The sequence below is a fragment of the Chroicocephalus ridibundus genome, chromosome Z (genome assembly GCF_963924245.1).
Source record: "Chroicocephalus ridibundus chromosome Z, bChrRid1.1, whole genome shotgun sequence".
Lineage (NCBI taxonomy): Eukaryota > Metazoa > Chordata > Aves > Charadriiformes > Laridae > Chroicocephalus > Chroicocephalus ridibundus.
The window spans coordinates 61,038,755-61,062,667 of NC_086316.1; the positions used below are offsets into that span (position 1 = coordinate 61,038,755).

The 23,913-nt window shown below is 43.9% G+C and overlaps 1 protein-coding gene and 1 pseudogene across 6 annotated transcripts in view; both read right to left on the reverse strand.

Annotated features, from left to right (window-relative positions):
* Positions 1 to 823: 823 nt before the first annotated feature.
* Positions 824 to 4,908, reverse strand: LOC134509074 (uncharacterized; annotated as a pseudogene).
* The window catches only part of LHFPL2 (LHFPL tetraspan subfamily member 2), a 123,307-nt gene continuing 104,228 nt past the window's right edge, over positions 4,835 to 23,913 (reverse strand). For 4 of the 6 annotated variants that reach the window (XM_063319355.1, XM_063319358.1, XM_063319356.1 and 1 more), the window contains 2 exons: positions 20,161 to 20,949; positions 4,835 to 5,234 (listed from right to left, as the gene is read on the reverse strand). In XM_063319355.1, the coding sequence (XP_063175425.1) occupies positions 4,978 to 5,234; positions 20,161 to 20,590 (687 nt within the window). In that variant the 5' untranslated portion in view covers positions 20,591 to 20,949 and the 3' untranslated portion in view covers positions 4,835 to 4,977. Of the gene's footprint in view, positions 5,235 to 20,160; positions 20,950 to 21,147; positions 21,233 to 21,276; positions 21,295 to 23,913 lie in introns of those variants that run through there. The other 2 variants (XM_063319361.1, XM_063319360.1) reach the window with 2 other exon arrangements.

Genomic DNA, 23,913 nt, shown 5'->3' on the forward strand with positions numbered 1-23,913 from the left:
TGGACTCTCTGCTCTTTATTGTCAACTCGGTTAACCTTACTGAAAAAGTGAGGCAGTATTTTTAGCTGTACTAATCAGTACTTCTTTGCAATTTCTTTCAGCAGTAATTTGTATTGGTAGAATAATAACTGCTGTGTTTGTACCTGCTTTGAAATACACAAAGATGAGTAATGCGGTGGTGTATCGAGTGGCACCTGTCCCTTATGTCTTCTGGACTGTAGGTTTCTAAATGTTCCAACTTTTAACAAAGAGCTACTTCTTCGAAGTTTAGAAACCGTTGGAAGTGTAATTAAACTAAATGACATTAATTATATGTAAATTTAATAGAAATGGACCATAGCAACTATGAAACAAAGGTGACATCCTGACGTTAAAAGTTCTTTAAACTGCTGAAAGCCTTACTCCTGCCATCAATTTGCTGTGACTGGACAAACACTAGCTGGAGGTGAAAGGTAAGACACATCGTGGCAAATGCCATTTTAAACGTCTGTGAGGAAGCAGCATCTGTTCTGAACCTTCACTACCCCTTTTAACGAGAAAGGAACTGTGGTGCTTTAGTTGCGAAATGAAAAAACATTTGTCAGACATATATTCAATTAGAAAGTCTGTTTAATGCAACTATATTGTATAATACATAGCTACAATTTCAGATCGCATACTTTTTGATCAGTAAGTGGTAATAATTGTTAAAGTTGGATGGACATCTGAAACACTAACAACATCAGTGGGCTGGGATTTTAAATGCTATTAAAGCTACAATTAAAGCTACCTTGCTGTGGCTCAACTTGTCCAATATGTTTGAATTAAGGTAGTCAGACTCCTGTTAAAAGTTTGAAAACTCACATTTTAATTGAAATTTAGATTAAAAATAACACATCAGGTACATCATTCATGCTAACAAAGGTACATAGTGGTGACTCAAGAACAGAAAAACAGTACCACAAATAAACCATGGCTCAAAACCTACTCTAGCTGGATGGCCATGGCCCCTCTTCCTACACCAAGCGGCGGCGGTGTGTACGTTGCTGCCACGCTCCGGTTTTGTTGGGCTCTGACCTTTCCTTGAGGTAGGCACCGGCGCCCACTGCTTTCAAGGAAGACTTGAACTCCTCCTCTCCCTTTACCACTAGGACGTGAGATACTCCGATGTGGGATAACGATGCACAATGGAAATGATATGGCTGGAAGAACATTCTCAGAAGCCAGAGAACTTTATTGAGTAAAATAGATACAAAGGTGATATAGGCAACCCAGAAACAGCTCAGTAGCAATGTTTTTTGCAGTGCCGCGTTATAAATAAAGCACATTAAGAAACCTTGCTGAGCCTTTTCAGCTTTTAGATTGTATATTGCCAGATAGTCACAGCTTCACATTTGAATTGCCTGTATTATATAAATCTGAGTATTTCCAATCAATCTAGAAAAGATTTTTGTTAAATCTTTAAGCTGCTGTTACTACTGCTGTATTAATCTTTGAATACTATTGTAGTATTAATCTTCAAAATCAGTGATTCTGTTGCATTACCCTATGCTTTATAGTTTATCCACACCACCAGAACTCCAGCTGCTTCTTCCCTGGGAAGTCCCTTTTCAAATCTCTTGTTTAAAAGCAAAAACTAAGGAAAAAAATAAAAACCACAACAAAACCCATTCCTGGTATTGCACATCTCACACAAGTTTGTGTATATATATATATATATATATATTTTAAATATGCTACAATTAAAAAAAAAAGTCTATGGCACTTTACAGAATATAAGTTTACGAAGTTGATCAAACCACAGATGTTTGAAGAATTCTTCAATACCACAAAACCAAAGTTAAACTGAACTAATTGGCACACAGGTTTTAAAGAATCCACAGCAAATTCTTCTAGAGCCTATGCAGTGCATGTACATTGAGAAGCAGTTACACTCCGCAGCCCCCTCATGAAATTAATTAAATTAGCTTTAAGCTAATTTATCTTCTTTTTTCCTTTTTTTTTGTTTTTTTTTTCTCCAAAATATCTTTGAAAGCTACTGCTGAGGTGAACTTCAGGAACAACTTTAAACAGCTGTCAAGTTTAATGAGTGCACCCTACACCTGATAACAACCTCCAGGGAAAAAAAAACAATCTGCAATATATACCATCTTATCACTTGCTAGAAAAACAGAACCCTGAGAAAAGAAATTCTGATTATTTTTTTTCTGTATTTCTTCCCAGCCTGTCTTCTATCTGTGCTATGTGATGAACATGGATATTTTTTGCAAGTTAGTTGATTATGTTGTTGCAGAGCAAGTTGATAGTATACCAGCAACAAGCAGAAGAGCTGGTTCTTCTTGGTTACAAATGCAAACAAAAGCGAAACATGCCACTGAAAATATCTCCTTTGTACTTAAAAACTGCACTATAAAAAAATTTTTCAAGCGTTCTGTAGATCACAGCAGAGGTCAGCTAGCAACGTAAATGAAGGCTGATCATTGTTTACTTCTAAGCTAAAGCAGTATATCCCCTCTAAACCTTTTGGAAGAACTGACCTTATTCTGACTGATCAAGTGCTCAAGCCAAAGCAGCATTTGTCACCATAATATAGCATCAAGATTTGCTGGCAGCGGTGACATGGACATTGGATTGCTACCCACCTTAAAAAAAAAAAAAAAAAGGGCGCTAAACCCCTAAATCTATGTAGTAGTTAATTCTTATCTGCTCTACGTGCTACTCTTCTTCCCAGCCCCCCCTTTTCCAACTGCAGGGCCCCCAGGAGCGCAGCCGGGCTGGTGGCCCAGCCTCTGTGGCGCCGGCTCCAGCAGAGGGCTCAGGAGGAACGCCACAAGGACGCTGCTCGTCAGCCGTGATGGACCCACCGTACCAGCCAAGTGCGTGCCCTTCCGACCCAATGGGACGTTTGTGGGTACGGGAGAAAAAACAAGGAGAACACCACAGGTGCACACAGGACGTGCCGGCTGTGATTTTTTGTCCTCAGACATCACTTTGTGATAGTAACTTGGATAAAATCTTGCTTTGTGCAGGCGACTGGCAAAAATGGTTCCAGACCATAACTTTTGGGTTTTTTTAAATTAAATATTCAAAAGAAAAGTGAATTACCCTGTTTAAACTAGAACATGGTGGGCACGGCTTACAGGAGCAGGTGAATGCAGGGAGAGGCTAGATTAAAACAATCCCTTTTTAATATCAGCAGACGCTGACCTTGTTTGTTGCACGGCAGCTCAGAGATCGCCTCCATATCCATCCGGCACGTGGCTGGAAGGTGCCCTGGGCACTGACCCGGGCAGGCTGGGAGCTGGGCCCGGTTTGCTCCACAGATGTGCCATGCCGAGGAGGTGCCGAACAGGCACCGGAGGGATGCTCCACCACCACCACTGCCAGCGCTCACCCGTGCTCACAGCTGGCCACGACGGCGGAACAGCTCTTGTATCACCAGTTACTTAAGCAGTATATTGAAATTAGCTATCTACCTGTACAGTAACAATGATTTTTTTAATACCTATAAATAACTAATGGCACACTTTAAGGGAGTGACCAGGCACAAACAAGAATCTCTGCTCCACATTATACAGTGAAGTGATGGAGAATAACATTGTCACTGGAAGATGTTAAGCTACCAAGAAGTAAGAAAGAGGATTCTAAAATTCACTTAGTATTGCATTAGAACTACTTCTCGGATGAATTATCCCCAGTGCCTGTATGGCACAGTTGCATCATTCCTGTGTTTTTTAAAATACCTTTTAAATTTTGTTTTCAGCAGTAGTTCTAGTAAGTGATGCAACACCACAAGTAATACAACCAACTGCTTTTGAGAAAGGAATGTCATTTGTGGCAAGGTCTGTTTTATTTCTGTTGATTTAGTTGGAAAAGGGTCCATACTACGTGTGGTTTTTAAAAAAAGGGAAGAGATCTTCCCAGCTGTGTAGAATTTGGCAAGACTTCCTGAAAAATGTAAATTTCTTAAGGACTCATGTGGCTCTGGGTCATGAGACAGACTGATCTGTAGATTAGGAATGAGGTTTCACTGGCAAGAGAAAGAATAATACTGTTGGAAGTCCAGTGTGCGATCTACATTTTCAGGAGAGGCTACAGCCCAGGCCAGACTGTTGGCATTCACAGGATAATGCCCAGCTGTGCTGTGGGGAGCTGTCGTCTGCTTGGGCTTTCATGTGTTTTAATAAAGGCCGTAGAAATATTTCTGAGAATGGTTATTTCAAACAATTTTCTCAGAACCAGGTGGAAGCCAATGTAAGAACAGCTTCTCCGTCTAGTCAATGGAAACAAAATGATTTACCTGCTAAGCAACAAGTAGCACACACCTTGCACTGTAAGTTTTGAGACAAAAGAACCCGGCAGCGACCCGACTTTTTACATGCTTAAAGATTGGTGTAAACTGTGTCATGTCAACTTTGCTTTCTCCAAGATATACTTACTATCTGAGAAGGCACTGTACTTTTAAGTTAGTTCAGTATCAAAAAGCACCTCAATGAAAAGTATGGTACCAAACCAGGTGGTGGTGGAATATTCACACGTGAGGGGAGCCCTTGGAAACAAAGCCTAATTAAATAGGCTTCTCTTTTGTATAAGAAAAAAATAAAATAAATGTGCTGGCTTTTTAAATTTTAAATCCAAATTCTTCGACGTGACCAAAGTGGGTAAGGCAATCCGATCAATCAGAATTTGTCAGTTAGAACAACAACATTCTTGCTATATACACGTGATTCCTCACCTCCTCAGTCAGATTAATATATTCCACTACGTCCTGATCATAGAATGAAACTAAAAATATCCCCAGGTATTTACATTCTGCTTTCTTGGGATCCTTCCTCTGATCCTCATTGCCCAGCAAGGAAGAAAGACCATTTCAGTAGTTCGGGGCTGGAATGCATGGGGCTCAGTCACACAAATGGTAGCAACAGGTAAGCAGATCTGCCTGTCCAGTCAATGGAAAGCAGATCAAGATCCAGGCACTGGTGTTTTTCCCCACTGGAGTTAAAGGAGGCAGATAAGGTTTTTTCCTTCTTCTATTTCTTCCTGCACTTTGTCACTGGATGTGGCTATTTCAGCTTGCGCCGAGAAGACCGCACAGATGAACGTCAGAATAGTGCCACCAATAGCTGTGTAGAAGGCCCAGCCCAAGGAGCAGTCTCCTAGTTTGTAAGCAGAAGCGTAAGGTCCACAATAGCTTATTGCTTTCTGGCATCCCCAACCTGCAGGGTAAAGTATCAAGCCTAAAATAAGGAAGAGGCCTAGAAATAAAAACAGAAAGACAGGAGTTTAACAAATGATCAGCGTAACAGCAAACGCAAGACACGCAGTAATGGTCATCATGGTCACTCCTCACTCCTAAGTACCAGGATTAGGAGGAGAAGACTCAGCATTATCCATCCAGCTTTCCTTTACTGATTGTTCCCTAGGATATACCGTGCAGTGCTTCATCTAAACTTGGAGATATCCCGTTGTTTTTCTTGTGAAAGGCTTATTTCATATGACAATGGCCTAGTTCCTCATTTTAATCTCCATATTCCTTCTACATCCTTTGTTTTCACACAGAGTTTGCAAAACCTTCGAGCATCTCTACCTACTGTTTATATTTTCACTTTTCAAATACTTAAGAATGTTTGCATCCACTTTTGAGTTTGTGTTCAGCTAGTCCTCATTCAGCTTTATTTAGTTGTTCATCATTAACACGTTGCCTTTTTTCATCTGGATTTTTGCTACATTGATCTTCTGGCCTGGAAAAAAAATAAATAATTTCACGCTGCATCTGCTTATTTGGTCACACTATGACACGGTAGAAAAATAATACTGCCAGTTCAGTAAGCTGCTTTTGTAATGAAGGGACTCTGGAATCAGCTCCAAACGAGCAGATGGAAGTACCCAGGGCCAGCGCATGGGTAACACCGGCATCCTCTAAACTGGAGATCGACTGATGCAGAAGGAAAGCACGTTCTGAGTGATGCAGGAGCAAAACCCTCAACTCCACAAACACCCCACTGTGCCTCAGGCTGGAAGTAAAAAGCTCAGGCTAGATGTTTTGCCCGTCCAATCGTCTCTCATATTCATAGTTTTCTCTCCTATGAGGACCAGTCGTTATCTAAGCAGTGAAGGGCTTCCTTAAGGAAATTAAACGTCACACTAGAGTTCCTGCACACATGATGTGGTCTTTGCACAAAGACGAGAGATTTAATCAAAATGCCTAATATGCTAGCGGCTACAGTACACTCTTATGGGTCTGGCTGAAAAAATCACAGATCTCCCTCCTACAAGGTATGTAAGAAGGAGCTAAACATCAGGACAGCTCATAGGTATCAAAATTTACTTTCTGTTTTCTTTAAAATTTTACTCAGAACAGGAAGAATTATGAAAAATAATTTTTGCTTAAACACAAACAGTTTATCCAGAAAATAAATACAGCCTTCCAGATCCCATAAATATTATTTGTGTGTCCTGCACTGTAAAGCCCTTTATTCAACATGGCACCTTGACAAAAAGAGCTGGTAAAGGTGCTGTCACTTTCTAGAAGTGGGCTGAAAGTTGTGCTTTTCATGTATGGTGCTGGTTCATCCATGAGATTTCACCTAATCCCAAAATTTCTACCACATAATAAAATAAAAAACAGTCCTTTTTCTTCCCTATGCTAAGAGATTACCAAGAACAGCTGTAACAACTTGTTTGCATCTTCAATTCCATTACAACTAGCCTATTCTGCAGTATGTTACATTTCCTTAACTGTTTGTTTAAAGAAATTCAGCCAGATGCAAGAAAACTTCCTCACTGAGAAAGAAAAGCTGGGCCCTAGCTAGTAAGCCGTTAATATACACAAAATGCAAAAACCATCATCCAACTGTCTAAAATTGATGTCTACGAATGCCAGACATCTCACAAAAGAAAGTCCTTCCTCCAGCGTTTTTCTAACGATGACACAACACCATGGGCATGAATGAACTGAATGTCATTATTCTTTGGGGCAGCAAAATCCATTAGTGAGTGATATCCGTTCTCTGTGAAGGGATTTCATCACTGCTTACATTTAAGAACCAATGACAAATTTTATGCAGCGTTTCCTGGCTGATTGGCCAAACTACATTAAGTATAAAGTATTGCTTTATCTTGGACAGACCTGGATAAGCTGTGCTTTCATCCTGCTGAGCCCCGCAGCCATTTCAGACTAAACACCAGCAGTTCCTTCTCCTCTACTCATCACTAGCTTCCTGTTCTGTGTAACCGGCATGACCACACTATCTGTTTTTCTGACTGTATGCTCGTATGGGCGAGTTGCCATTTTCTCTAATGATCACAAGCCCTTTCGTAGTTAAAAATCACCATCACTGAATTAAAAGCCGGATCGGAAATGCCAATGTAGCTGCTGCCAACAAGGAAGTTTTTATTTAAAATTTACCACTCCATCACTCACAAATCCAGAGAGCCCATGTTTAACAGCAAACCTGGCTTATGACTGAGTCACAAGCAGGACTAAGAAGCTACATCCGTCTGTTTTTACCAAAACCAGAGCTCTGAACAACTCCTGAAAGCTACTGGTTCATGGTGTGAATGCCCCAAGCTGAAAAGCTGTTACCCAAAACTCGGGCCCCCAAAAGGCTACAGCGATGCTGTCAAGTGTAGTCAACAGGACTTTACTGAATTAAAGATTTTTTTGTCAGAGTACAGAAAATGCATGGAGAAATATTGACTACAGCCCATAATACGATAAACTACAGCTGTTTTCTCACAGATGAAAACAAAATTTGTAGAGAAGTCTTAAGTATGGACTGGAATATGGTCAGAGTCTCACCTGATTTTTCCTTCATATGACTAACTTTGTGAATCCTATACTGGCCTAGCATAATAAAAGAAAAAAAAGAAAGTAATGTTTCCACTAGCGAACCTACCTTCTACTACTCCATTTCAGGGCAGATAGAGAGCTTCTCATTTCTCATTTCATTAATACCTGGTTCATACTTGCTAGGAAAAGTGAATAAAGATGATCCAATCAAGCCAATTCAACACACCCACAACAAAACCAGCACTCCTTGGATTTCCCACTCACTAAGAGCAAGTTTAGAGGCACGGACTTCCCCATCACATATTCAACACGAAGCTCCAACACTCCAACACTGATCTGTGCAGGGTGCAGAGACCCCCTCCTGAATCTCCCCACCTGCCCAAAAAGGGGCGCTCAAGTGAAAAGATCAAGAGGAGCTTTGCCTCTTGCTTCCAAGTAACTACAAAATAGTCACAGGCTACAGAGCTCATGTCAATGACTCCTGCAGCTTAAACAAAATAGACAGAAGATGCTTTGCCACCCACCAACAGAGCAAATCATGGGCTAAAGCAGAACCAGCAATCCAAAGCACTTAACTGTCCAACTACCTGTAACCAGAGCAGCAGCTTCCAGAGACTCCCCAAAGAGAAACGCCTCTCTGCTCCTGGGAACATGGACGCAGACGGAAGGGAAGGAAAAACACCCATATGGAAAGACCAAGGTAAGATACAGTAGGGGTAGCAAGGGCAGGAGAGGTTCTGGTGCTGCTTGGAAAGTCATGGTCTGCTTTTAAACATGCAAAACAGTTAAACATGATACGAGCAGCTCGGCAGTCTCTGTGCTCTTCCGCCTTTGACCGAAGGAGCGCTGCACAACCATTTCATGCAACACGGAAAAGCCAGAGGGCTGTTTCTACAGCTAACAGCGTAGCCTTGATCTGCATCTAACACACGTGCAAGCAGCTGCAGTTGAGCAAAGACCACTTACAGGCCGGTCTGTGGCCAGACAATCCACAAGGGGAAAAAACATGGTGAATTCTCAGCGCTGATTTCCCATACCAGTGTCTGTAGGGCAGAGCCTGGCCAGGCCCCTTACATCTCTTTGCTGCTTGGACAGAAGTTTAAGCTGAACTGCCAACATGCCTGCCTTTCCGGGGCTGCTGCTCAGTCCCTGGGGCTCACCTGCCTGCAGCTCTCTCGTTCTGGTTATTTATTTGCATTTCCACAGAGCCTGCCAGCTCTGCTCACAGCTTCTGCCTCCAATAGCTGTCAGTCTGCTTTTCAGACGAGGCACACCAGCGAGACATAACCTCGACCAGCGTATTGGCAATAGCTTCATGAAATCCATAGCCTGCTGGTTACCAAGGTTTTCTTTTACAGTCTCTGCAACAAGACAGTCTTAAGAAAAACGTCGAAGGAGGAAAAATGGGTTCTCAGTTGCTCGTGGACGGCGCTAGGCCACACAGGTGCACGTGGTTTTGTTTTGTGAAGAGTCCCCGGGGGCGCCGGATGGGCTGCACCAAGCCCGGAGCAAAGTACCTTGCCAACGAATGAACCACAGCGGAGAGTGTGGCCTGGAGCTTACAGGGGGCTGGAAAGGGGAGCCCAGCACCTTATCCCTGGCACTCATCGATGCTCACAGCACACAGGAACACAAGACCAGCTCCTAGTACAACCTACAGATTTGTGTATAAAAGTTGCTTTCTGGATTGACTGACTATTATAATTATTGGGTTTCTTGAATTTGATTCAGCTGTTCTTACACTTGATTCATTCAAATATTACTTCTGTATTTAATATGTATTGTCTAGCTTTCTAAGTCATTTAATGCTGCAAATTAACATTAAAGCACTTAAGCTTTTGTTAGCCATAGAAGTACAAAGCTGAGTTTTGCGTTGCATAACTTTATGTCAGCATAATGTGATAAAGCAACAGTTATCTCCTGTCAACAGTTTGCCTTGAGACCTATATGGCAGGACAACAGTAAATATTAATGACAGAGATTTCTTTTTCTTAATAAATCAGTTTTTGCTCTTGTCCCAGTGTCTTTGAAGAGAGGGCAATCTTCAAGAGAAAGAACAAAAATCAAGCGCTCTGCCTGAAGAAAAGTTGTCTGCAACAGATTGTTGCAGTTCTTCACGCGGACGTACTGTAAATGAGTTTTAATTCACAGCCAATCTACCTGTGGAATTATTGCTGTTTGTTCCCCCTGCTGGGAGACACAAACTCATTTTGAGAACATTACAAGCTGTTTTCTGTTGTGCTCCTCTACAGGCTCACAGAGCTCAGGCTTGCTCTGTTACAGACTTCACCCCCTCCCTGAGCACAGCTGCGATGCTGGGAGCGTAGCTTCTGCTGTACACATGCTCTTGTTACTACTGCTTAATTAGCTCCATCCCACTTCTTTAAATCAGCATGATAATTTTTCATAATTACATTTTCCTTTTTGTTAGCTGTTGCAGGCTCTCAGTTACCTTTGCTCTTAGTTGTCCGTAAAACAGAGGTCTGAAAGAATGATACGCAATGCTGCCAGATGCCCAGGAATGACAAGAGAAAACTATTTAAGTTACTTTTTTTGTCCAGAGACCTCATCTAAAACTCTTTGGTGTGAGTCTGTCAGCAGAGAACATCTTCCCGTCTTTCACTGAAGGCAATTTTCCCACTTACTTAACATTTTATTATGAATCCCTAACTATCTGCTTTCAAAAAGAAGCCTTAAGAAATACAGAATTTAGATGAGATTTAGATTTCATTGTGATTATTAGACTAAAATATATTTCCTGATTACAACACAGACAACCTATTAAACATCAGCCTTTCTATACTCAAATGATGTAAGAGCAACTCCTTTCTCCTAAAACACCAAAGCAAACCGTGACAGCATACTGTGAAATATCAATATAAATATAGCAGATCGCACGGCTGTGCAACGACATTTCTGAAGACAGTTCAATAATGCTTTTTCTACAGGAGAAGTCTTTTTGTATTTGTGCACCAAGAGCTTTTCCCCTTCTAAGGGCCTGGAACTGCAGCAATCGCTCCTCCTGGTTTTATACACTGTGAGCTGCCAGGCTATCGTGGAAAACCAACAGACCCATCTATCGTTACCGGCATTTGTATGTCACACTACGTGCTGGGGTCAGATCTGAGTAAAAGCTTTTTCATTGCATCCTTGGAAGCAACCCTCGAGACAGGGTTTAGGCAGATGCTTGTTTAGCTAAGTGAAGGCATTCTATTTAGTTTTGACAGTCTCCTGTGCAGCTGCTGTTGTGCCATATTAAACAACAGCATATACTAACAAAGCCAATTTCCATTGCAAAGCCTGAAACTATCTTCTCATTTCCTAGCAAAATAGCAAAAAAAGCTTTTAAATGCTGCTGAAGAAACAGGAAATTAAGCAGCTGTGATCAATGAGGTGGTACTGCAACAGGCTCCCATGGAGCAGCACAACCAAGCAACAACATTTTAGGAGAGGAAGAGAAAAAAGGGTAAAGGTGGGGAGGGATTAGCCTTGCACAACACCATGCAGGCAACCCAGGCAGGTCGCTTCCTCAGTGGCAGTGATCCTGCTCATTCTCATCTTCTGCGCAACCACAGGAGATTAACGCTCAGCCCGAGGGCATTGCACCAGCCAGGCAAAATAACCCCGCCTTTATTGCTCTTATTTCCAGATCTGTCAATAAGCTACCTGAATACCTGAACAATTTTATGCATAAAATATTTGTACAAATGTACTACACTGGCTTAACCCAAGGAGGCTTTCACATATGCAAACTTTCCCTGACAAACCCCTACCCTGGAGGAACACTACCAGGTCACCATTTGCGTGCTTTTGACCACTTCAGCTACCGACACTCAACCAAAGCACTGGCCTCCTACTCAGCAGCTGTGTAACAGACACCTTCAACCCTGTGAAATGATTCGGTAATCCCATCTTAATCAGATGAGAGCTAATGAGGTGGACGCAGGCCAGCTGATGTGGTGGTCTCAGCACTCCACACTGGATATAGGAAGAGGGTGAGGGTAGTGCTGAGATGCTGAAGGGAGGCGCACAGGGCCCCAGACCTGCCTCTGCAGCTGCTCTCCATCCCCCTGGATGACGGCCAGACCCACCAAACACATGGAGCTGACCAGAGGCAAGAACAGTCTTTGTCCAGGAAGAAAGGGGAGACACTCTGCAAGCCCTAGAGCCCTGCAGATGGCCTCTGGCCCACTTGGAAACGCTGCACAACAAAAGAAAAATTAGTAACACTGAGAAGATCAATGCTTAAAAAAAGCCTACATGGGCACCACACTCAATGCAGGTTTGCACAAGCAGAGGGGCTCAGGGGTAAGTTTGGAAGCACAGCTGTTGAGGGTGGGGAGCATTGCTGGCGGGCAATGCACTGTGGTAAGGTCCATATCTCCACACCTGCGGTCACTGCAGAGGACCGCAGCCATGTACAGATCCCAGTGAACCTGGGATACCCTAAGCTGAGGCAGGAGAATTAACTGTTTATAACCAGGTGATATTGTTTATATTGTTTATAACTCAGGGTGATACAAGGGTAAGCAGTTACCAGAGGAAAAAGCAGTTCCCTAACCACTGCTTTCCCCAAGCTGAGGAAAAGGATAAGATCCCCACTCTTTTCAACAGTAAATTAACTATACCATTTGTTCATGTGTCTTTTTCCATTTATTAAGCAAATCAAAGATGCTCATTCATAACCAAACCTATGCAAACATACGTAAACTACTGATGCTGGGATGTGGAAACAGGGACAGGACTACAGTGCAGGGGGCTACTGGTGGGAGACAACTCTGAAGTTATTTTGCTACCCACAGAAAAAGCCAAAAATAAGTCAGTTTATCAGCTTGACATGGATTGCTTTGGCAGAATAACATCATTTGGGGGATTCAGGACTTGGTTTATTTGATACTGGTGTGATCTAACTGCTTGGATTTCTCTGTAATGAAATGTGACCCTGCAGACTCTTGTTTTTAGGAGAGCGCAGGGCAAATTTGCCATTAGCTTTTAATAATTTTTATACTTGTGGTGAGGGTCCCCATTAGTTGGGGGGGAAGGAAATGCAGAGACTCAAAGTAAAATCAGTCCCAAGCCCTGAAATGACACCGCTGCCTCTTCACTGGCCATCAGCCATATGCAGTCATGTCACCACACTATGGGAGCTCCTGTGCGGCCGATGCTAACCCTGCAATTAAGTCGAGATAAAGCACCTTACAGGGGAAAAGCCAAATGTTTACAAGTTTTCAGCAAGCCAGAGGTAACGGAAGTTACTCATAGGGCCACTGCTCAGGCACCACTGCAAGGGCTGGTCACCTCTCACATTCTACTTTTAAAGCCAATGAAGCATTGACTGTTTTTAATCTAGGACGGCCCAATAAAAGGCTTGAAGCTGCGAAATGAGAAACTCAATTGTGGATGGTAAATTCCGGAGGTTCCTGCATCAAGGAAGGGAATATCAGACCGTGCCAATTATTCCATCCATGAAAGAAGCAGAGGAGAAGACACAGCATGTTTCACACCACTCACCGTAACCTTTTCCCCTGCCATTTGGCCAGTGAGCGCCATGCCCTCCAAGGGAATGAAAACCACCACCTCCTGACCACAGCCCTGTGGGGGCGGCCAAAGCAGCAACCTGCCTTGGCTTAAGCCAAAGAGAAAAAAAGGCTGCAGGCCATCTCTTTCATGGCATTACACTTCCTCAATACTGATCCTGCAGCACAAACAAGACCTTGGGGGCTGCAGGGGGAAGGAGCTGTAGAGGAACTCCATTCAGCGAGAAGAAAAGAGGAAGGGGGATGCAGGATGGGGAGAATTTTGGGTGTCTTCAAGGGTTGTACAGCAGCAGAGTGCAGGTGATCTGTGTGGGGGAAGGAAGCAAAACTCAAACCCACTGATTTCCCTTACCACCACACCTGGCACACTGAAGACAGGAACTAATCATAAATTAGCCCCCCCCGTCTTGATAGAGCCACTTTCATCTTTTTTCTTGTGTTTGGGTGAAAACACAGCATTTGCTGAGTTTAAATATTCTCCTAGTGTTTGCATCCTATATATAAACAGCAGCACCAGTCTTGGCTCTGAGGCTGGGAAGCAAAAATCCGAGGGCAAGGGAGCCCTGCTAGCCTCCCGCTTCCTCCTGGCCTCTCGGGGGGCAGCCAGCGCTCCCTTAGCCCGCATCGCCAGGGACGGGGTGTAAAGAAGTTCTCGGCAGCCCACCTATGCCAGTAGAGGTAAGGGACCTTGGTGTACACATGTGCCACAGTAAAACACTTCTCAGTGGGTAGCGTGAGAGTCTCACACTGAGCACTGTTTGATGGAAGAGATTTATGCTTCCCGAGAAAATCAGCTGCCAAACTTGATCACTGAAACCCTGTATTTTTTGTTTATTTTTCTGTTCTATTTACAATCTGCTGGGTGTCGTCTGGTTCCCACATGCCCATCCTGGTAGCGCAGGAGATGAGCCGACCACCAAATCTAACTAAACACTGAAATCTTCACTTTATTTCTTTGAAGTTACTAATACTCTCCCTCAGGCTCAACAGCAATTTAGCACTTGAACTCAATTTTCCTTCCCTGGCATAGTCCAACACAGCAGTCCCCTTCACTTGAACTTTCAGCAGCCAAGCGTGTATTAGATGTCGTGCTGGCATTTGGCCATATAGGTTACAGGAAGCACTATACCGCAGACAGCAAAAGCAGTTCAGACTGTCAGGATTTCCATTATAAATCCCTCCCCCCTTCCCCCCCCCTTTTTTTCTTTCTTCCCACCCCAAGAATTCAGAATTCTGGCATCAGAAAAGAAAAACTCTGAGCTGAATCCAAGAGGAAATATACTTTTTGAAAAATGCATGCTCTGCGTTTTAGAAAGACAAACAAGAAGCTTCCTTGCCTTCGAGGGCAAAACCACTTTCGCTCTGCTCTCCTGCCGCCTGGGCTCCCCGGCCGAGCAGCAGCTTCCGTCGCCTGCAGGCAGCAACGTGAGCTTGCAAGGTGCTCTCTTCCTTGCTTGCCAGCTTGGCCCTTTCTCAGACAAAATAATGCTTCTTTACAGCACGCTCCTGCCTACAACCGAATATCCTAAACTACTCTGCAACTATCATGACCTTTCATGTCATGCTCTGAGCATCAGAGAGCTCTATAGCAGTGCCATGCCCCCTCCACATCAGCTTGCTGCTCCTTCTGCGTTTTCTCCCCTCTCCGAGCAAAGTCCTGGCCAACCTCCCACTTCCTCCTCAGCTTCCTCCTCCGCAACTCCCAACGGCCTCCCTACCTTCCAGCAGCCAGGAGCATGCAGCCGCACGGCCCCATGCACCCCGAGCCCACCCTGCACGGCCGGATCCTACTGCGTACACCCCCACAAGCAGCTCTAGACCCTCTTTGCCTTCAGATGGTTCCCATCACGCTCTGCTCAGGCCATCTTCCTAATTACCTAGCTTTCCCAATGGAAATGATGAGCAGTAAGTACAATACACTGAACTCTTTTTTATTGCAAGAGAAAACAAACTCTTCCAGCAGCAGAGATGGACTGTTACAGACGCAACTGCCTTCAAACTTGGTTTCACCTCTTCATGTTAGAAAATTGTGGAGAAGTTTCCTTGCATTTGAGGGTAAAGCTGCACTCCTGGAACTGAGCTATTGCCCACGTACTGCGGTTGTTTCTGATGGAGGAACCCCCCAGATACCACAGCAGGGAACAGAAGAAGACATAAAAGGGAAAAAATAAGAAATCATGGGCAAAAGAATGAACACGGGAGAGCTTGTGAGATACCCAAATAGATAATGTGGAAGAGACTTCACTGCTTGGGACTGGACAGAACAAACGCCCAGTTAAAAAACAGTCTCCCAGAACAAAGCAGGGGTACAAGAGGAACTGCTGGGCAGGAATAAAGTAGGGTGAACGTTAAGGAAACCTCAGCCTTGGGTGATCAGAGGAGAATACTAAAGTAGGACCCTGCAAAGAAAGAAGCCGAGTCATCCCCAGCAATGCTGCAGGAGAAACTGCTGGGGTGAGGGAGGGAAGCCCAAATCTACTGCAAACTCCTGGGCCCAAGCAGACAGACTCTGACAAAGTGGCCGGGGGAAGCTAATGCTCCTGGCCCACCTGCAGCAGCCTCTGAGGCCACAAACCTCTGCTTTGTCTAACTGGATGTATATCTGCTACAGGCGTAACAAGCCCGGCCTGCTAAGCCACACGACAGCAAAACGCAGCCATGCGTTCACCTGACCAAACGAGACACCCCTCAGTGTGCGGCTGGGAAGCAGCTGGTGTCTTGACTGATGCAACCCAATTTTTACATGCTTTTTTTTTTTTTTTTTCCATGCGCTTGTCAGAAACCTGTTTAGTCAAGCCCTGTTTGAGCTAGGAGACAGTGGGCTGTGAACAGAAAGTGGTGAGAAGGGGGTGATGCACAGGAGGCACCCCAGATGAAGCCATCAGCACTAAGAAAGGCTTTAGAGAAGAGAAACTATTTTACATCCCTTTTCGGTCAACTGCCTGGCAATGCAGCCCTGCTCCAGCATGGCAGAGCAGGAGTAACTGACACCGAACTCCCAAACCCAGCCGCCTTCCTGGCACGCCAGCACCCTTTCCGCTCCGCTCCCCACAAAGCCTTCACAGGAACATGATGGCGTCACTCCCCACAAGGAAACACAGGGGCCTGCTCGACTTTTGCGGTTGAGATAATATACATGCTGCTAATTTAGCTTCCGCCTCCTGGCGTGGGGTCAGGGTGTCGCTGGCGGGTTGTGGCTCACCAGCAACCTGTGTCCCCACAGGCTGTGGGGAAGGGGCCATGTCCACCCAGCCATGAGGCTGGGGACCAGCTATGCCCAGCTGTGCCCACAGAAGTAAAAAAACAAAACAAAATAAAACAAGAAAAAAAAAAAAAAAGGCCAAGAAAAGTTGTTGATGATGACCTTCATGAAGGAAACTGTGTCAGGGACAGAAACCGAATCTTTTTAGCCTCTGTCCATGTTATGTTTAGAATATATTACTTAGCACCAAAGTGAAGTACCCAAGCCCAAATAAGGCTTGTAAACACACATGCAGCTATCCTATATGCACACCAAGATATGTCAATAGGGAATCTAGTTATATTTACTTCCTATAACTAGATGATTAATGTGAAAATGTACTTCAAATCGGTTCTTGTCAGCTACCATATAATAACATGCTGTCTCTTCTAGCCTCTGCATTTCAAGTGATTCACAGACTGCAAAAATAGAGTACTTTTCCCAAAAAGACATTCAAATGAAAGTCTGCCTGGTCTTCTTGCTGCTGGGTAGTAATTATCTATTTAATTACATGGCTCCATTCTTTGCACTCTCTATTGCAGAGAAAAGACGCTTTTCCAGATGAAACGATCCTCATACTTCTCCAAAACCAGGGCCACTGATTACTGTTTCTACAGCTCCAGAATGAAAGGCACTTCAGTCTGAAAATAAGTGGTAAAAGGTCTTGCTCTATAAAAGAAATTACAAGAGTTTAAACAAGAGCCATATTTTCTTCTTTATGGCTTTGTCTTTCTAATTTTCTGCCACAAAAAAAACCCTCTATGGACCAGATACATGTATGGCTCTTTCCCGCTGACCTTAATGAGAGTTTGCACATTTGTCTAAGGGCTGTAACAGACGAGATGTTGCTTTCTGCTCTGTAATTTCACCGTAGGCATCATCCAGGTCACAACCAATGTTGAAAGATACATCCAGTGTCTGTTATTTTTTTTTCATGACGAATTCCAGGAATAAACAAACTTGTTGTATGTTTTTAATTATATTAAATCTCCACTGCAAAGATATAGAGATTTTAAATGAGATTAAATCTGCAAGATCCTGGGTTCCTGTAGATGACTCTACCATGGGTGCATCTCATCTTTGAAAATGAGATGTTTGACATACTTGCAAATATTAGACTGATACAGGCTGATAAACAAAATGAATTTGTGAATTCTTCTCCTACGCTTATTAAAAATATAATTGTTCACATTTGAAAGAACGATCTTATGCTTAAGTCAATCTAGGCAGGGTTATATCTTATTCTCTGGTCAGGGCATTAGTCTAGCTATCATAATCCCTGTATGGATTAACTATGCCGACAACTGTCCTTGAACAATTTGCTTAAGCAACCTTAAGCAAATTTTCCAAAACTCAGGAACTGAGAAAGCTGAAATTAACAGCTGCGATAAGTCGTAAGAAAAATAATTTCAACTAAGTAAGCAGATGCTGTAATGCTACTGGCACAAAAGTAGCAGTGGACCAAATAAAACTAATCTTGAGAAAACAAGTTGCTAGCCACAAGACGCCTGGCTGCAAACACTGGCAGGCGTACTTCTCATAGCAACGGTTTCAGTAACGTGACCTTTCTATTACCCGGTTTCATGCTGTGTCATTTATCTGAATTATAAGAAAGGAAGTGCTTCTATCCTCACTACAACTCAAAAAGGACTGATCTATCCCCTAACATGTACGAAATGCTTTGTGGACTGTATTGTTTAATTCTTGAGGCCACAAATTCCATTACAGGTATAGCTGGTTTGATAATAAAACATAAAACTGTCTTTGCACATATTTTCTCACAAATGTATTGTCTCCAGAACAGTATGCTAATACACAAGAACCCACTTCCTGCTGATCTTGATGTTAGACTAGGTATTTTGAGAGGGTATCGGAGTTGTAAGTAAAGTTATCTTTTCAACAGACCCAAGTCTGACACGTGAACATCTTCTTATGCTGCTAACCAATCCCTCCGATACAAATACCCCTCCAACAGAGAACAAGTAATGCCATCTCCTGAAAAACAGGTTTTGTGGATTATTTCTGAAGTACAGGGTAAAGCAAGGAGCTAAAACCTTCCCTGGCTTAATGTTCACTGCAGAGCTGCTTCCTTGTCGCACTGGTTCTGGCAGATTCTGTAAACCAGGAGAGACTACAGTAAAACCTGTAGTTTTTATCTAAAGGAAAGTCATCTGCTAATTGTATGCCATGATGTGAACAGAAGCATCTTGAGCCAACTCAGGGATCTAATTCTGCCCCAGAAGCACAAACCTTACATTGTGGGTGATATGAAACAAGTAGTATACTTTTATACCGAACATGCGCGAAGTGGAGGATGGCGACAGCCACCACAGCAGTGCTTCAGGAGCCAGCGTCAGTTGAACCCTGGCCCATACCACTGGCTCTGGAGGGCTGCAGCAGGCAGCAAATTCAGTTTTTGCCTACTTCCCTGTGTGTGGTTGGAGTAAGATTAATTTAGGTCTCAACTGAGCAAACCAGCTTCATAAATGTTTGAACACCTATCATTACACCTCCTGTCTAGGCACAGCCGCCACAGATGTGTTTGGCCACCTCAGTGAAGGTAAAGAGGGGAGAAGCTGGATTCATGTTTCGAGCAAACAAGTTAAAAACCCTTATTTTTGTTGTAACAAAACCATTTTATGAATTGAAAACATCTGCTTAAGAGCACCACCAAGAGGGAAAGAGGAGGTGGCCCTGGCTCATTCCCTCCCTCCCCACAGGTCTCTGAGGGCTGCCAGAGGTAGGGCAGAAGGCCACTCTCCTCCTCCACACAACCACACACACAGAGCACAAAAGATGAAAACCTGCCTATGGGACAGGTTCTCCCCACCGCTCACTGGCGAGACAGAAAGCCAAATACTTCTCTAGCTAGGGCTGTCCAGTGTTGGTTTACTAACAATCATTTAATCTCTGTAAAATCCATGGGTTTAAGCAGAAACACCAAATCTCTAAAACCTATTCATCTTTTCAGGAAAAGCACAACTGATGCTTGGACAGTGAAAAGATAAGCTCATTGGGCTGTGTAACTGCAGCGGAACAATACGCTGGCTAAAGGAAGGGCTTGTTGTAAGGTATCGCTTGTCAAGCTCACAGCCTTGAAGGAGGCTGCTTAGCATGAAACACTGGAGAACTGGGCGTGTGACTGCAGGCTCTTCTTATCCCCAGGGTGGCAATTGCTCTTATTGCAGTCATGAAGCCTCTGAGACACTGAGAGAACTGCCTTTGGTCCATGAAAAAATTACTAAAGTAGCAAGAGGCAGATAGACTACCTCAACGTGAGTATTAACTTTGCTCTCTGCTGGTAACAAAGGAAAGAAGTTTTTGTTACTGAAAGAAATTCAAACAGAGGGAAAAAACTGAATAGCAAACAAAAGCAACACTAGTCAGTTCATTTTGGCACGCATCAGGCTGAAATTCTGCTGCCAATGTCAATCCATTACATGCTGTGTAGCTAGCTATAAATTTCAGTTGTGTTTGAATATACACCAGCATATAGAACTGCTTTGGGTCTGCCTAATGCAGCCTGTCTGTAGACAGGACAGAATCACTGTATTTCTTCAGCTGAATGGCCCCAAAATCAAAATCTGTAGTTGCTGTCAAAGTGCACCTACCTGCAATCCCTTGTAGCAGCCCGCAGACATTAAAAATGCTTTTCTTCATAATACTCTGCACACACATAGTAAAGACAGACACAAACGCCACGGCACAGAGAATCATGATTCCCACAGCTAGGAAAATAGCGGTTGCCTGCCAGAACCCACTGGCAATCTCATTGAAGTTTTCGGCGTAAGGACCACAAAGCGTGTCTCGTCTAGAAAGCTGCATGTGAGAGATTCTGGTGCAGCGCCCGTAGATGCCCAGCGTCGGATGGTAAGGCTCCTGCGACCCCCCTGTTCTGTTGTCCACATCCTCAGAGCTTGACGGCTTTGCTTTGCCAATCAGCCAGTCTGCGCTCATGAAAGCGATGAGCTCTGCGAAAGCCACCACAATACTCAGGAGAGTCCATAGCATCGACCGACACGTTACAATGACATGACACATATTGATGTCCAGTGCTTGTGATCAGTGCAGCTGGCAGTCTTAAAATCCAGGCGTGAGGAGGAAAAAATTAAATTAAGAAAGAAAAAAAAAGGACCTTAGGAAAATCACTGCGGCTGCTCTGCCTTCTCTTTCAGCTCTCTCACAAAGGCCAAGATGAAATTTCTCAGGAGAAAAAGTGAACGGCCCCAAGTTTTGCAAGCAGTGCAGTCATTTGTTCTCTCCGTTTAGTTCCTCCTTTTTTCCTTCTGGGATGCTGAACTCTGAAGTACGCTTTTCTTTCTTAATATTCATACTGGCACATGACACTGCAGGCTGGCGGGGGAGGCCGCAAGGACTGCCCACTGTTTGACATCACACACCTACAAGAAAAAAAAGAGACAACACATCAGCAGTGGAAAAAAGTTTTCATTTCCACCCCCACAACGAGCCAAGATCTCGCTCAGATCCACATTAACATGCAAAAGCTCTAACAAGGGCCCGTCAAACAGAGCCTGCTGGAAACCTCATGGGTTTGTCCCAGGGGAATGATTAATCTCCTGCTGCCCGGCTATACTTACGGCATCTGCTCTACCCCATCCCATTCGGGGTGTTTGTCAAGCACTTTGCAAGCAAAGGTCTAAGTAACACCCAGCAGTCCCACCCACTCCTACCACCACGCCCCCACCATCTTCTCTGGTCGAAATTACCAAGGTTGCTGGCAGTAACCCAGCAAAATGTTCGTACACGTTTAAGCAGTTTCACAGACGTGCGGCTCCTGCCTTCAGTTTGGGGAGGCAGCACGGCGCGCCTTCAGTAAGGAAGCTGGGCACAGCTCCACGTGCCAAGGGCACCTGGGTCCAAGGAGCAATGAAAGAACCTTGGTCCAATGCCCTGGGCTTCTGCTGACTGCATACGAGCCAACCCTGGCCTGGAGAGGAGGCAAACGGGATTGCAGCTGGGGAGAGCCCACCCTGGGAGGAGGTGACACAAGCCCATCATTTTGAAGCCCGGGTTTTGCAGGAGTGGTGCTTCCCTGGGTTCTCTACCCAGCTTTGCACCAGCGTTTCAGAAAAGCAATCTGCCTGCAGGTAAGTCACACACCTCACCATGAACTGATGCCAACACTGTCAGCCTCCGGTGACTTATGCCACTGGAAACAGGAATCTGCGAAAAAAAACCACCCCAGTGGCTGCCATGCGGCCAAGAGCCCCGGTGAGAGGGGCTGCCAGTCAGCCTCAAGCTTCTTGACTCCTCTCAAATCCTCCCTCCCACCGTCCTGTGCGCGCTGAGACTGCAGCAAAATGCTCCCCAGGGCTTTCGACAGTAGCTGATGACATTCCCAGAGTTACACTTATCTTTGTACAAGAGGCAATCAGAGATCACTAGACTGCCAATCATATCCAAATACTGGCCTCAAAATAATGAACGGGTCATCGCACACACCTCTGCGCTTGAATTGAAACTGTGTCGCCTGAAAGCAAAAGGAGGGAGCAGGAAATGCCCTCACGTTACCCCTTCCGTGATGAGAATGTAGCACTTCCAAGTTTTCCTCACAAAAAACAAAATACTGACATTGAACTGGAGGCAAGAGAGTTGAGAACCAGATCTGGACCTCACTGCTGCGCTGCTGCCAAACACAGAGGGGTCACCAGAAAAACAGACATCCCCATTTTTTTTTAGCTTTGTCATGGGGTTGGTATTTAACTTCTTAGGAGTTTCGAGCCCAGTGGTTGAATCCTAGTCCTGCTGAACGCAAAACAAAACACATACCCACAACTTCAACAATTCAGAATTTCATCCAGCAATTTCTGCTCCTTTCTACAGTAGTTGTAGTGAATCATACGCAAGATTTTATCCACATTTCTTTTCCTTGTCTAGATCCGCAGGCTCCTCCGGTACTAGCAGATACACAGACTTAAACTGCTGTGACAAAAATTGAACTTTGTCTACCTTAGTTTGACGTTATGACACTGCCTTAAAGAAAGGCAAAAGATACTCAGATGTGCTTTTAGCCATATTGAGATAACAGTTCAGCTCATTTTCCATTTTTTGGGAGAAAGCATGAAGTTTTCAAGCAACCTGACAGACTCATGACTCGAATACACCCTTTGTAATAACTGAGAGCTGAAGTGTCAGCCTGCCAAAAAAAAGTTCATTCTCTCAGTATTTCCACTTTAAATAACAACTGGAATGTGGGAAATGTCCACTATAAACCTACAGTCTTCTGATGTCATCTGCACAATTAAAGAGAATTTAATAGAAAATGTCTTTATTTCTTACAAGAAGTTCAAAAAAGCACTAGAACCAGTATTTCTGTGCAGGCACTGCACCCATGTGAACTCCTAATCTTTCTAACTCCAGGATTTCAATTGAGGTGCAAAGTAAGAGTTGAACACTCATCATAGCTGTTACTGCTTACCCTGTACTTGCTGAACATAAAATCAAACAAAAATTTGAGCAGCCTGGTCCAGTGGGAGGTGTCCCTGCCCATGGCAGAGGGGTTGGAACTAGATGATCTTTAAGGTCCCTTCCAACCCAAACCATTCTATGACTCTATAATTCTGTTTATTGAACACAGATGAGAACAAAGTTCATATTTACTTAAGTAGGTTGAAATTCCACTAACAGACATAAAAACATGGCACTGATAACAAACATGGGATGCTGTATTAGAATCAGAGGAAAAGACCAAACCACGGGATTCTTTTCCATTTGAAATACAATGCAAGAATAAATTGCAGTAACATTTTAAAACACAGTCTGTCCAGAAGTCACTGCATAAAGAAAATAGCCTGTCTGAAGGTGATATGGAGGTGGCGTCAAATCTCAGGACTTCGCTGAAACATACATTTCCCTGTTTCGCAACATAGGGAAACTTCACAACACCTAAAAGTTGGTAAATGTCATCAATAACAACAGTTCAACAGAATATACTTTGCTTTCCAGTGAGACATTTACAATTCTTCTTTTCCCAGGTAAAGAGTATTTTATTCTGGTACAAAACGTATCTCCAGAGCAACATACCCTTATTCATGGCAGAACTTCTGCATAAAGTTATTCCTGCTCTAATGATGCCCTTGAATGGTAGTGCTACTCACAACTCCTGTTCGTGTGCAGGTGGACAGAAACATATTAAGTAGGATGGCACATAGTCCAGAGGAGGGACACGGGCATTTCTTCTTTGCGGGACTTTGAAAGGAACGATTGCAGAATACTGGAGAAAAGTTACAGTTCAGTCCAGTTTAGTCACACTTGTGTAGTTAACCTTTTCCTTCCAACAGACCCAACCTTGAGTTTCCAAATGAACCTAATTAATTCTCACGCAGCTCCAACAGGATTGTTTG